The 14,526-nt window shown below is 32.0% G+C and overlaps 1 protein-coding gene across 1 annotated transcript; it reads right to left on the bottom strand.

Moving 5' to 3' along the window:
• Positions 1 to 845: 845 nt before the first annotated feature.
• LOC115960911 (chloroplast envelope quinone oxidoreductase homolog) lies at positions 846 to 6,525 on the bottom strand. Its single transcript, XM_031079914.1, has 4 exons — positions 6,373 to 6,525; positions 3,705 to 3,846; positions 2,596 to 2,687; positions 846 to 1,807 (listed from the first exon to the last, which is right to left on the bottom strand). The coding sequence occupies exons 1-4, from the start codon at positions 6,436 to 6,438 to the stop codon at positions 1,118 to 1,120; spliced, it is 990 nt and encodes a 329-aa protein (XP_030935774.1). The 5' UTR covers positions 6,439 to 6,525; the 3' UTR covers positions 846 to 1,117.
• Between the last annotated feature and the right edge of the window lie 8,001 nt (positions 6,526 to 14,526).

Below are 14,526 nucleotides of genomic sequence, written 5' to 3'. Positions count from 1 at the left end.
ATAATTTTAAATATATATATATATATATATATATATATATATATAAATTTATGATTTATATTTTGTACATATTATATTAATATCTCAAAGGATATCTGTTGTATGGCGATGAGCTTACAAGAGTTTTCTGTTAGTTATGCTAAGCGGAGTGCCAATTCCATTGCCCATTCATTAGCTAAGTATGCTAAACAAATAGATTATGAAATTGTATGGTTGGAAGAATCTCCACTACCTGCCTTAGAAGCTTTGTATTGCTGTTTCATAAATGAATGATATTTGGTTGGTCTTCCAAAAAAAAAAAAAAAAACTTTTTTTTTAACACCGTCATGCTTACTTTCATTTTTATCTCATTAATGTTGAAGCCACCTTATTAAGGATGACAAAATACCTCCAATCCGCCTTGCTATCACCTGATTAGTCTCGCTCTTGCCCCAAAGTGAGGAGGGGGTAAGGACACGACACCTATAATCCAAACCCCACCTTATTCGTTGCTAGAGTTCTTCTACTAGCACAAAAAATACACATTTTTTGCAACAACTTTCCTATATTATGACTATTTGTCACTTTCATATGGATCTATTAATTTTTCTCTACCATTCACATTCAGTCACGTAAGGTAGTTGTCGAAAAAATTATGCATTTTTTTTGTAGTACTTTAATTTATTTTTTGCTGTTGCCATCCCCAGGCTAAATAAAGCAAAAAACAAATAGTTTGGTTCGGTCTAGAAAAATCCATAACCCTGACCCAACAACATCGACCGAACACACTTGCTCATCTCCATTGAGGCCAGAATTGCAATTTTTCTTTTTCTATAAATTGAGTATTAATTTTACAATTGTTTTCATAGTTTGAAATAATATCCCTATTCCCAGCAATGAATCTCTGAGAATAACATCTGCGTTTAAGAACAAACATGACCAGAATGAAAAGATGGATATGAAACCCAAACATCAACGTTTACCATTAATATTGAAGTCATAGAGCAACATACAAGACAAATTACACATAATAAAATGCAATAGTGTACTTAACACATTTATGTGGCCCTTGAACAACATTTTAGACACAAATTTCAGCAACTCATCATCGAGGCATATATGTGATATGTTTAATTGCCTAAGGCTCCAGAATGATCTTCCCAAAAACTTTGTTTTCGGCATTCTTTGCCCAAGCATCTTCATGATTGCTCAACGAGTACTTAGAGTCAATCACTGTCTTCATCTTCCCTTCCTTGACTAACTTGACAAGAAAATCCATATTCTCAGCCTTGCAACTTAAGAGAACTGGAATTAGCAGCTTCTTTGAGAAAGTAAGTTTCTTTAGAACATAAGCCTTAGCGGAACTAGGTGTAGGCTTTGCATCAAATATCTTTCCATTTGAAGCCAAATGGGGCTCAAAAGTTGACCAAGAAGTTGGTTCTCCACAATGAATCACTATGTCATATTTCTTACCAGATGGGCTTTTCAGAGCTTGCCCATCTGGGGCGGTTTGGTCAACAACCTCATCAGCACCTAAGCTCTTGGCAAGGTCAATGTGTTCAGGTGCACAGGTTGCTGTAACATGTGCATTTCCAAGCTTTGCTAGTTGAATTGCATAGTTACCAACACCTTCTGAGGCATTAGTTATGAGAATGTTTGTGGGCTTTCCGGTTCCATCAAGCTTAAGACCCGCAGAGTCGGTGATAGCTTGGTGAGCCATTAGACCAGCAGACGGTATGCCTGCACCTTCAGCTGCTGAAACTTCTAATGGCCTAATTACTGTCAAGTTCGCCTTAGCCACAGCAAACTCAGCTAGTCCACCTCCATTCTGTCAATGTATAAAATGCAAAGATGGATGTACTTGAATCAATAACTAAGGTGTGTGTATGGTGCTAGTGAAGCATATAATCATCAAGATAAATGTAAATTCAGCACAATTGGATTTGCTATATGCATGCATATGCAATTTCCCAACATTGCTTATAATCCCTAAAGCTTAGATAATTCGCTCATAACGGAAAATGATGTATAAATTAAAATCTTGTCTTATTTTTGGTGTTTCACTTATGTTCTACTAATTATAATATGTCACATGCCGATTTTTTTTTAATTCATTTTAAACTTTAGTTATATTATAAAAAAAGAAAGTAAAAAACATGTCATGACAGACAGGGGTTGGTATGTAAAGCTTAATATTTATTACTAAAAGTAGAATATAGAATCTTTATCAGACATATAGTTTTTTTGTAAAACTTGTTAGTTGTAACATTAACTATTCATTTTAAAGGTAATCCTCTTCATGAGAATTTGTTTTAAAAAATTATTTTATTCTATAATTTCCTTTTTTTTTTTTTTTTTAATTGGAAACTACACATAATGAAGTAGAGGTCATTATTATGAATTTTCCCACACCCTCTCCCTTTAGCCCATGAGAACAATCTTAGAAATTAAAAATTATCAACAAGAAAAGCTTTTTACGCACAATGTTTTACACACTTATATTTTTAAAACTAAAACCGTAACTTAAAGTCAGATATTCAGTTTATACAGTAACACACGGTGTGAAATAAACAGTGCCCATTGGCAAAACTAGTGGAACAAGTATGGGGACTTAACAGCAAAACCAAGCATAGCTATGACTTTGTCCCCAGCTTTGACATTTTTGACTCCTGATCCAACGTCAACAACCTCTCCTGCAACATCAGTACCTGTTCCAACAAAGAATATCTTCAATAATAAATAAATTTTTTTAAAACAATTTTTTTAATCAACTTATATATATATATATATATATATATAATTGAATAATTTTGCAATGCTTCCAGAATATTTAGAACACACAATTAACTAACATGAAACTTGGACATTCAATTGAATAAATTTAATAAACAAGAAACAACTCATTTTTTAGGTTAATACTCCTATCAATATTTGGTTGGTAAGTCACATATATTACCATTTATTCAAAACTTAAAAATTTTGGAAATAGAAAACTTAATCATGTAAATATTATTCTAGCATTCTCTTCATATGTGGTTCAAGATTTCCCTTCAATGAGTGGCTCGAAATACAAAATGGCCTGTTTTGATATATAATAATTACCCTTTCGCCTTAAAAACTTGAGTTGATAAGAAGTGAGAACAAAATTGTGTAATTATTTATTCTAACAAAGTCAGTGTTAGAATTCAACATGACAACACAAACTAAGAGTGTGTTTGGATACCGCTTATTTTGATGAAACTAAAAACTTATTGCTGAAAATACTGTAGATAAAGATAAAAGTTAGCTGAAATAATACAGTAGGGTTTATGAATAGTATCAAAAAGTGAAGTGAGACTCATGAATAGTAGCAAAAATAAACTGAATAGTAAAATAATTTTAATTTTCTATCCCAATCCAAACGTACACTAAAATTTTGAATTGAGAGAAAACTTGAACCTATAGACGTAAATGAACGTATGGAAACACATCACCGATTATTATGATAATGGTTAAATGGTTATATTTTATTTTTTTCCTACTTGTTTAAACTTTTAAATCAAATTGTAATTTATTATGGTATCATAGGAGGTAATTTGAATTCTAATAATAATGGTTTATTAAATTCACAACAACTAACAGCTTAATTCTTTGAGCTTTGAGGCACATAGTAAAATCCAGGTAAAGGAATAAAAAAAATATATATATATATATATATATATATATATATATATATATATATATACCAGGTATTTGAGGTAATTCACGTGGAAACATAGGCTTCGCACCGCCCTGCTGAATCAGAAAATCAATAGGACTAAGACTGGCTGCTTCCACTTTAATCAAAACCTCATCTTTTTTTGGAGTGGGAACTAGGACTTCAACATACTGCACCAGCAATTAAATAATTAGTAAATTAATTGCAATAAAAGTTAGATTTTTGTACATTTTTAAGTTTATTTTGATTGACTCATACCCCAAAAACAAAAAATTAATAAAAATTCCCTCCCTTTTCTTCCGTATTTTAAACAATTAACCAATAGTAAATCGGACCCAAATCTTACTAAACTGCACTAATTAATATAGCTTATTATGTAAAGCTTTATTGCTCTTGAAAAAAGCTGAGCAAAATGAAAGTGCACAAGCTCAAAGATACAATGTTTCATCAACTCAGCATTGAAACATTGGCTAGTTCTTTAGTTCAAAGATACAATGTTTCATCAACTCAGCCTTGAAACATTGACTAGTTCTTTAGTTCAAACTTCAAAAGCTTAACCTTAATCAGTCTTCCACTTTATCCTTTCACAAAATTTCAACATGAAGCAGATATAGAAAATGGCTATTTATTTTCAAAAGTGATCTTCAACTTCAACTATAATGTCGAAACATTGCATGTCTTTACTTGAAATTAAGATGAACCATGAAACAAGTAACCAACAAACTGGCAAAGTTTCCAAACCTCCCTTGTGATCAAAAAGAGAAATTTAACTGTGTGCACATGGGTATGCACGTTTCCAACTACTCAATCAATGAAGGAAAATTATTGTGTATTCCCGGAGTACTATAAATGCGTACTCTCTCTTCTCATATGAATGATGGGTTCTACTAATTAAATTCATGGTGTGACCCACCATTTATGTGAAAGATAAGAGTACCATTTATGTGAGAGATGAGAGTATACATTTATGGTATTTCGGGAGTACCTAATAATTTTCCATCAATGAATATAGTGACAAAGAAAAAAAAAAGTCAAATCCTCCAAACTGGGTGACAATAAAAAATGAAAACCTGAGAAACGTTTTTATCGTAAAATTAATCATTTTAAACTGTCACAATGAAATGATGAATTTAATTATTTAATCTAACACTCTTCATTCATACATGTGAGTTTAAACTATCCTTATTAATTGGAACACAACATATGGTTAGTTTTTAAAATGAATGTAAGGCGGAGATAGAATTTGAATTGAGGACCTCTTTTTATGACATTATAATAAATTACTGATTGTCTTAAAAGTTTACGTCATAAGAAATGATAACATTAATCATTTAATCGAACACTCTTTCCTCCACTAATTACATTCTTTTTCTGAAAAAAGAAAAAGAAGCACAAACTAACCCTTGCATCACTGAAAGTTCATTGTCAGCCATCACAAGAAATTAACATAAAAATTTTCAGACTTTGAATTTGAAAGAACCTCATAAACAAAACTTATAAATAAGAGAGAGAGAAGGAAAAAAGAAAAAGAAATCTTTTTTTTTTTTTTTTGAGCATACTAAGTATTTTAACACACACAAGAGGAGCAGAAAGAAGGTTTTAAAGAAACTAACAGTGGTGTATATCCAAAAGAGTCTAACTCTTGGATACACAGCACAAGGTTTAAACCTCTATAACTCACACTCATTTTCCAATGTGGGATTAACCAATTGTTTTTTCTTTTGAGAATACTAAGAGGCTATTTGGATCCATTTTTTTTCATCACTCAATTTCCATCACTCATCACTCTAAAATACTAAGGCTGTTTGCCACCATCACTCAATATTTTTCACATTGTTTGTGGGCCCCATACTTGTCACTCGGTGCAGCTTTTTTTTTCCAATACCCAAAAACTTGAACCCAGTGAAAGAAGAAAGGAAAAAAAAAGTTCAGATCACCCAAACCCAATGAAAAAAAAAAAAAAAAAAAAAAAAAAAAAAAAACCGAAACCCAGGAGAAGAACAAACCTAGTGAAAAAAAAAAGAAAGAAACCCCGGAGGAGAAGACTGAACCCAATGAAAAAAAGAAGTCAAAGAGCAGTCAAAAGGTGCGGCTGAGTTATGACTAGTGGGTCCCCTATGTGTGTTTAATTACAAAAATGTCATTGAGTTATGAGTTATGGAAACTGAAAACACCTAAAACGTGTTTTCAGTTTCCACAACTCATAACTTAAAAATTAGAGAATTGAGTTTTGGAAACAAGCCATCCAAACAACCTCTAAGTATTTTAACACACACACACACACAAGGGGAGAGGGGACAAAGTTTTAAAGAAACTAACAGTGATGTATATCCAAAAGGGCCTAACTTTTAGATACACAGCACATACTTTAAACCTATAAAATTCACACTCATTTTCCAATGTGGGATTAACCCACTGTTTTTTCTTTTGAGAATATTAAGTATTTTAACACACACACACAAGGGGAGAGGGAAGAAGGTTTTAAAGAAACTAACAATGGTGTATATCCAAAAGGGCCTAACTTTTGGATACACAACACAAACTTTAAACCTCTATAACTCACACTCATTTTCTAATGTGGGATTAACCCACTAAATCTAAGTGAACTAAATGAAAGATAATTTACTTTCTTCATATGAAAAACGAATGAATTACTTATAGAACATGAAAATTAAAGAAATGGATATGGAAGTAACCTTTAAATCACTGGGTCCTCCACCACAATTAGTGTAATGAACTGCGTGCATAAGCTTGCCTACCATACTCTCTCAGTTTACAGAAGGAAAGCTTAATGAGTTTGTGTGTCTGTGTGTGTGTGTGTGTGAGGTAGGACAAGAAGAGGACTAGATAATAGAAGTTCTTTTCAAAATTTTTGGGGTGGCTTTATAGTAGAGCGAGAACTTTGTGTAAAAATGGTGATAGAAAAATTGAGTAAACTAGGATGATTGGAATTTTCTTATATAACAACACCACGCCATTGACTTTGGACTGAGTAGTGTGCAAAAAATGTAATACTCCCTCCATCCTAATTTTTTGTCTTGTTGGAAAAGACAAACTTTTTAAGGGAACGTCATTTATTGTCTTGTCTGCCTTATAAAAATGTATAAGTTTACAAAACTACTCTTAAATAAATTTATCAGTTTTTTTAAAAAGAGTTATTCTTAATGAGGCAACTAAAAAGATACCCCAATTAAATTGATTTTTTTTATTATAAACATTAGTTAGTTTTCTTTTCAAATAGTTTTGAAAATAAAGTAGGGGTATGATAGAAACATTAGTAAACTAATAATTTTTATTTTTAGAAATAGGAAAATTTTTGGGACATCCCAAAATGGAATAGAGGACAAACAAACTGGGACAAAGGTAGTATTATCTTAATGAGAAGTTCTAGCATGACCATCACAGCAGTTGTAAAATGTAAGAGAATGAGTATTGACATAAAATGAGTCATAAGATATTGAGATATCAATACATCTAAGAATACTCAATTTTATACCCAATGATTTTCCAACGTAATGAAGTGGATATCTGTAAATAATTAATCAACCTTTTTTCTGTCCACCAACCGATGCTCTAAAGGCATTAATTTAAAGAATGCTTTTAAAAACTTTTTATTGAAAAAAAAAACATTTAATTATTTTGACGACTTTTTATATTTCCTGTAAAAATAATATTAAAATTTTTCTAAAATGATTTATTAATAATTATCATAATTAAGACACCTGTTAACGAAACTATTTTATAAAATCACAAATTTTTTTTCCACCATTCACAATGAATCACTTCAACAAGAAGTTTTGATTGAGTGAAAGAATGGGGAAATCTGTAGTACTATTGATATCAATAGTACAGAAGGAAAGCTTAATGAGTTTGTGTGTGTGTGTGTGTGTGTGTGAGGTAGGATAAGAAGAGGACTAGATAATAGAAGTTCTGTTCAAAATTTTTGGGGTGGCTTTATAGTAGAGCCAGAACTTTGTGTAAAAATGGTGATAGAAAAATTGAGTAAACTAGGATTATTGGATTTTTCTTATATAACAACACCACGCCATTGACTTTGGACTGAATAGTGTGCAAAAAATGTAATACTCCCTTCGTTCCAATTTGTTTGTCCTGTTTAAAAAGTAAAACTTTTTAAGGGAGCATCATTTATTGTCTTCTCTCCCTTATAAAAAGGTATAAGTTTACAAAACTACCTTTAAATAAATTTATCAGTTTTTTTTAAAAAAGAGTTATTCTTAATGAGGCAACTAAAAAGGTGCCCCAATTAAATTGTTTTTTTTTTTTTTTTTAATATTAGTTAGTTTTCTTTTCAAATAGTTTTGAAAATAAAGTAGGGATATGATAGAAACATTAGTAAACTAATAATTTTTATTTTTAGAAATAGGACAATATTTTGGGACATCCCAAAATAGAATAGAGGACAAATAAACTGGGATGGAGGTAGTATTATCTTAATAAGAAGTTCTAGCATGACCATCACATCAGTTGTAAAACGTAAGAGAATGAGTATTGACATAAAATGAGTCATAAGATATTAAGATATCAATACATCATAGAATACTCAATTTTATACCCAATGATTTCGCAATGTAATGAAGTGGTTATCTGTAAATAATTAATCAACCTTTTTTCTGTCCACCAACTGATGCTCTAAAGGCATTAATTTAAAGAATGCTTTTAAAAACTTTTTATTGAAAAAAAAAACAATTAATTATTTTGACGACTTTTTATATTTCCTGTAAAAATAATGTTAAATAGGACTAGATAATAGAAGTTCTGTTCAAAATTTTTGGGGTGGCTTTATAGTAGAGTGAGAACTTCGTGTAAAAATGGTGATAGAAAAATTGAGTAAACTAGGATTATTGGATTTTTCTTATATAATAACACCACGCCATTGACTTTGGACTGAGTAGTGTGCAAAAAATGTAATACTCCCTCCATCTTAATTTGTTTATCCTGTTTGAAAAGACAAACTTTTTAATGGAACATTATTTATTGTCTTGACTGCCTTATAAAAATGTATAAGTTTACAAAACTACCCTTAAATAAATTTATTAGTTTTTTAAAAAAGTGTTATTCTTAATGAGACAACTAAAAAGGTGCCCCAATTAAATTGATTTTTTTTAAAAAATATTAGTTAGTTTTCTTTTCAAATAGTTTTGAAAATAAAGTAGGGGTATAATAGGAACATTATTAAAGTAATAATTTTTATTTTTAGAAATAGGACAATATTTTAGGATATCCCAAAATGGAATAGAGGACAAATAAACTGGGACGGAAGTAATATCATCTTAATGAGAAGTTCTAGCATGACCATCACAACAGCTGTAAAACGTAAGAGAATGAGTATTGACATAAGATGAGCCATAAGATATTAAGATATCAATACATCTAAGAAGACTCTCAATTTTATACCCAATGATTTCGCAACGTAATGAAGTGGTTATCTGTAAATAATTAATCAACCTTTTTTCTGTTCACCAACTGATGCTCTAAAGGCATTAAATTAAAGAATGCTTTTAAAAACTTTTTATTGAAATAAGAAAAAACAATTAATTATTTTGACGACTTTTTATATTTTCTGTAAAAATAATGTTAAAATTTTTCTAAAATAGTTTATTAATAATTACCATAATTAAGACACCCCGTTAATGAAACTATTTTATAAAATCACCACTTTTTTTTTTTTTTTACCATTCACAATGAATCACTTCAACAAGAAGTTTTGATTGAGTGAAAGAATGGGGAAATCTGTAGTACTATTGATATCAAATAGCTGTTAATTTAATCCCTCTTTGTCTCCCTTTTCATTTTTTATTAAATAGCTTAATCAGGTAGCATATGCTACCATACCGGCAGTGATCCAGAGGGCCACTAGAGGACACGAACTTGATTATCTTGTGGGGTCAACCCTTGTAACTTTGGTCCTTTGTGCATGTTGTTAAGTCATTGACATTTTTATTTAGACCTAGTAAGCAATCAGGTTGTGTGTTTAGAAAAATAAAATTAGGTAGGGCTGCCGGTCATTTTAGATTAGGATGGAAAAGGATTGTTCAACAAGTGATTTTTGGATCATAGAGTAATTCACAATTTTGATGTGGTAGACTATGAATGATTATTTATTACTTACACATGAACTTGTAACTTTTTTATCCACCACTCACACTCCATCACATCATATCTATGATAAACAAGTTGTGAAATAGTTTGTAATACTTGAATAATTTGGTTGGGTTTAAGTTGATCTCTCTAAGCTCAAATGGGATAACATATTTTTCTTTTATAAAATAATGAACTGGCATGGATTTACAATCTTGGTATTCATTTTTTATGTGGAGGAGATTGTCTAACCTGATTTTCCACCTACAGGTTTGGTTTGGACAAGCCTACTGTACATGAACAACCCACCTAATTTGAACACAAGAACACTGCAAGATTATCCCCAATACACTAGCCACGAGAGGAACATAAAAGTTATGATCCAACAACTAATGGTAGGTTTGGATTGAGGGGGAGGGCAAGGGTGACTCTACATAGAGTTCAGGGTGGTCACAAGACCACCTTGACTTGGGAAAAAAAATAGAATTATCATTTATAAATTTTAAGAATTTATGATTATTTTTTTTAATCTTTAAAAAAACTTTGTGACCACCCTAAATTTTTTTTAGACCCAACGTAATTAAATTTTGGACAAAATTTGGCAACAAGCATGGTTATAGACTAACGCTACAACTCTATTCAATATTTTTTTTATTGAATGTGAATTTTAACAAATTCACCATTTAATTACATTTTCTTCTTAAATTCTCCATACTTGGAACATTTTAAGAAGATAAAAATCAATAACTATGTTGTCAATTAAATATTTAAATTTCGAATTTTTGTATTCTAAAATTATACATAAAAAATAATTTTATGGATCGAATGGCAAATAACATCCGATTGGTATGAAATTTTAAAGTGTTTTAAGAATATAGAGAACATACAATTCATTGATTAGATTTTCAAAATATGTAACAATGTTAATTCATTTAATGAGAGTGACTACAGCAAAGTTTGTAGCCAAATTATATTCTTAAACTTTGGTCCCCTTAACAATATATTAGGTCCTTAGTACTCTACTATACTCTTCTCTCCTCCCCCTCCATTCAAACGGGCCCTAAGTGAGCTCATGGTACAACTACTAGCATAAAACTTGGACAATTGAGACACAAGCTACATTCACAAGGAACAATAGACAAAAGTCTAGATCCTTGTCCATAAATAGAGTATTACCCAAATCTCACCCGTGATACCAAAATCAATGGCCATTAAGGAGCAACATATGTGTGATCGTCCAGTTTATAAATTTATAGTTTTTCCACACATGAAAAATCCCTATACTAAAAAGAGAGATTTTTCTTTAATAAGGTCACTAACTTAAGCATTAGAAGTCTTCAATTAAAATTACACATCGCTGTCATACTATCATCAAGGTTCACTTTCTCATGTCTTGTAAGTAGTATTAAGCACTAGCATTGAAAAATGCTAAAGGCATATTTAAGGCATTTTTGACATTTTAGAGGACAAAACCACTTGCATCAAACAATGCTAAACCATACTATTGCAAAAAATTTTGCAATAGTGCTACAGTACAATTCTAAACTTAGAATTGTACTGTAGCACAATGTTAAAAAAAAATATATATATATATATATTTTATTCAGTCCGTTTTTTTTCCTCACCGCCCACAATTATTTTCTCTCTCTTCCTTCTCTTCTCTTTTCTCCATCTCTACTCTTTCCTCTCTACGGACCCGACCCAAACGCAACCTCTGCTCTCTCTTCCTTCTCTGTTGGGTCCGGTGTTTGGGTTGTGGTTGGGTTTTGGGTCCGGTGTTTGGCTCGTGGTTGGGTTGTGGGTCCGGTGTTTGGCTCGTGGTTGGGTTGTGGGTCCGGTGTTTGGCTCGTGGGTGACGGCGTGGGTGTGGTGGGTGTTGTTGATCGTCGAGCTGGGTTTGGTGGGTGGATCGGTTGGGTTGATCGGTGGGTGGATCGGTTTGAAACTGTAGATTTGTTGATCAGTGGGTGGATCATTGGTAGCTCCGGTGATGATATTTTTTGAATGGGTTTGCTCCGGTGGGTTTCGAATAGGCTAGGTTTCAAATCGGCGGTGTGGAGTCGGATCAGTGGTGGGTGTGGTGGCCGTTGTTGGGTTTGATGGTTTGTGTGTGGGTCTTGTGGTTTGATGGTTTGTGTGTGGGTCACTGTGTTGGTTTTTTTTTTTTTTTTTTTTTTGTCTATGACCGGTGCTTAAAGGGGTTGTGGGTGGTGGTTGGGTCCGGGGTTTGGTGGCCGGTTGGTTGGCTCTGTTTGATGGTTTGTGTGTGGCTCTGTTGATGGGTCTGTGTGGTTCTGTGAGAGGAGCTGGTGGTTGAGAGGAGGTTGAGGGAGGCTGAGGAAAAAAAAAAAAAAAAAAAAACGGTTGGAAAGCCTAGGAAAGTAGAACTGAAAAAAAAAATTGGTTAAAAAGAAATAATAAAAAAAGATTAAATAATAATATTTTAATAAGAATAGAGTTTTACGATGTGAGAGGTATTGTAAAATGGGATGGTATAAGTAATAAAGTGGTTTTTTGGGATGGTATAATAGTATAGCATAGCATTTTTCAATGCTAGTGCTCAAGGGAATCAATTTAGTACAGAAGGCTCTATTGATTTGGTCAGTGGAACGATATATTTCGGTACTGATCAATACCAACGTATCGTTTCGGGTTTACTATTATTTTATATATTTAATATATATAAATAAACTAAATATTTTTTAGAAAATAATAGCATCCTGAAATTTAAATTTATTGTGAAAATATAATAAAAATATTAAGAATATAACATTTTTATTTTTGTTTTGGTACTCGTGTCTCAATTTTCAACTGCCATCTGCCAGCAAATTATTAATAATTCACCTTTTTTTTTTCACCTCCACTCATCCTCTTTTACTTTTGCAATTTATCTTTCTTTATTTTAATCTTGATTTTATCTCCTCCACATGTTTACCTCTGCTGAGTCTTATCTCATTTCAAATTTCAAAAAGCAAGTCATCTCCTTACCTTTGGTCAGTCATCACGTGGGCACCCAAAGAAAAACTCAAAATCTTTGAGAAACAGTAGGTACATTAAAAAATGAAGAAGAAGAAGAACATCAGAGGAACGCAGACGTTGCAGAGACCACGAAGAAAAATGGAAAGCTAAGCAGAAAAGAGACCAAGATACATGAAAGATGCATAAGATCATGAAATTTGTTGAGAAATTATCCTAGGTGAGTGAAAAATTACAAAGAAATCTGCGTTTCTGTTTCGGGCCGGTATCCATTTTTCGGCTGAAATTCGATTTTTCGGCCGATACAGCCAAAACACTCCCGGTACTGCCGGTATTTAAACCGAATTTCGGCTGGTACTGCCAGAACGCTCCTGGCATTGTCGGTACTTAAACCAGTACGGAATGAGGACGTTTCAATACCGTTCGAGGCACCGGTATAGAAAATATCGGCTGTACCGGCCGGTACGGTACGAAACTGACTACACTGATAACTGGTAAGTACTCCATCATTGGGGGCTTGTTTCCAGGTTAGCCATTCACGTGACCGCTTATCCATCAATTGGCACTAAGCCACCATCACTTCCCAAGAGTGAAAGCTCACATGGCTTAGACCACCCAATAAAGGATGTCAAACACACAAACGCCCTTGGTTCTCCACAAGCAAGGCATTTACTTTCATGTGAGATGATGGTTACATATATCTAATACATGGTATTTTAGTCATGACTAGTTTGATATAGTTTGAGGTCTAAGGCAATAAATTTAAGTGATCCTTTTATAACGAAATATCAATTAAATAAATTTATTTAATATTAACCAAAATAAGGTTAATTCGATAAATTGAATTCATAACTTGATGAATTAATTAACCAAACAAAGTTTAATTTCATATAGAGAATTATATATATATATATATATATATATATATCATAGTTCAAGCATAAAACTTCTCAAACAAACTATTTAGAGGGATAGAGATTGCTTGGTGTATAGTCAAATAAGAGATTAGTAGGTGGCTAATGTTAACAATTTACCATGTAGAATACCCGTTTATGAAAATTAAAATTTCAAGTAATTCAAAAAAATTAATTATCGTTGATGATTCGATATATTTACAAAATTTTATTTCTCAAATAGTTCAGGATTCAATTGTCCTAATATTTTAAAAATTCTTAATAAGAGGGAAATTTTTGGAATAACCATTTGAAAAAAAAAAACCAATAATTATTATAAAATTTGGGTCTTTCTAGAATAAGGGATAAGATATTTTCATAAAGGGGTGGGGGATTTTAATAAAAGGGCCTTGGGCCTAGTAGCCACGAGGATGTCACTTAGCCCCAAGAAAATTTTGGGTCATGAAAGAACCCCAGATATTATAAGGTTGAATCACATTCTCGTACTGCAGCCACGTGTCACTTGACCATAAAATACCCTTAGCAACTACCAATCACGTTATCCTATAATGTTTCAAGCAACTTGAAATCATATGATCCCCATGCTTTATTGATTGAATATAAAATGATCTTTTCCATGTGGGTTAAAAATGATCTAATATTTGTTACAAAAGAGTATAGATTTATGGCTAACTTTTAATGGACAAAATGGGCTTTTGCCCTTTTCGGGTAAATTGATTAGCTTTATACCCCATTTCTTAAACTAAGTAGGAAAATGTCCCTCTTTTAAAATTCGATTTATGATAAATTGAGTTAGAAAAGAAAAAAAAAAAAGTTTCTGAAGCCCTATAGTAGCGTTTTAATGAGCCTATAATGACGTTT

Source organism: Quercus lobata, chromosome 9, assembly GCF_001633185.2.
Source record: "Quercus lobata isolate SW786 chromosome 9, ValleyOak3.0 Primary Assembly, whole genome shotgun sequence".
In the NCBI taxonomy this organism is placed as follows: domain Eukaryota; kingdom Viridiplantae; phylum Streptophyta; class Magnoliopsida; order Fagales; family Fagaceae; genus Quercus; species Quercus lobata.
The sequence above is the reverse complement of the archived record's forward strand: the minus strand, read 5'-3'. Positions and strand labels throughout refer to the sequence as shown.

Excerpts from the sequence above, each read along its gene's own strand:
- LOC115960911 (XM_031079914.1), bottom strand. The coding sequence starts at position 6,438 with ATGGTAGGCAAGCTTATGCACGCAGTTCATTACACTAATTGTGGTGGA. Across the intron at positions 3,847-6,372 it reads GAGGACCCAGTGATTTAAAG|TATGTTGAAGTCCTAGTTCC; the intron begins GTTACTTCCATA and ends TTGCTGGTGCAG. Across the intron at positions 2,688-3,704 it reads TGAATTACCTCAAATACCTG|GTACTGATGTTGCAGGAGAG; the intron begins GTATATATATAT and ends TTGTTGGAACAG.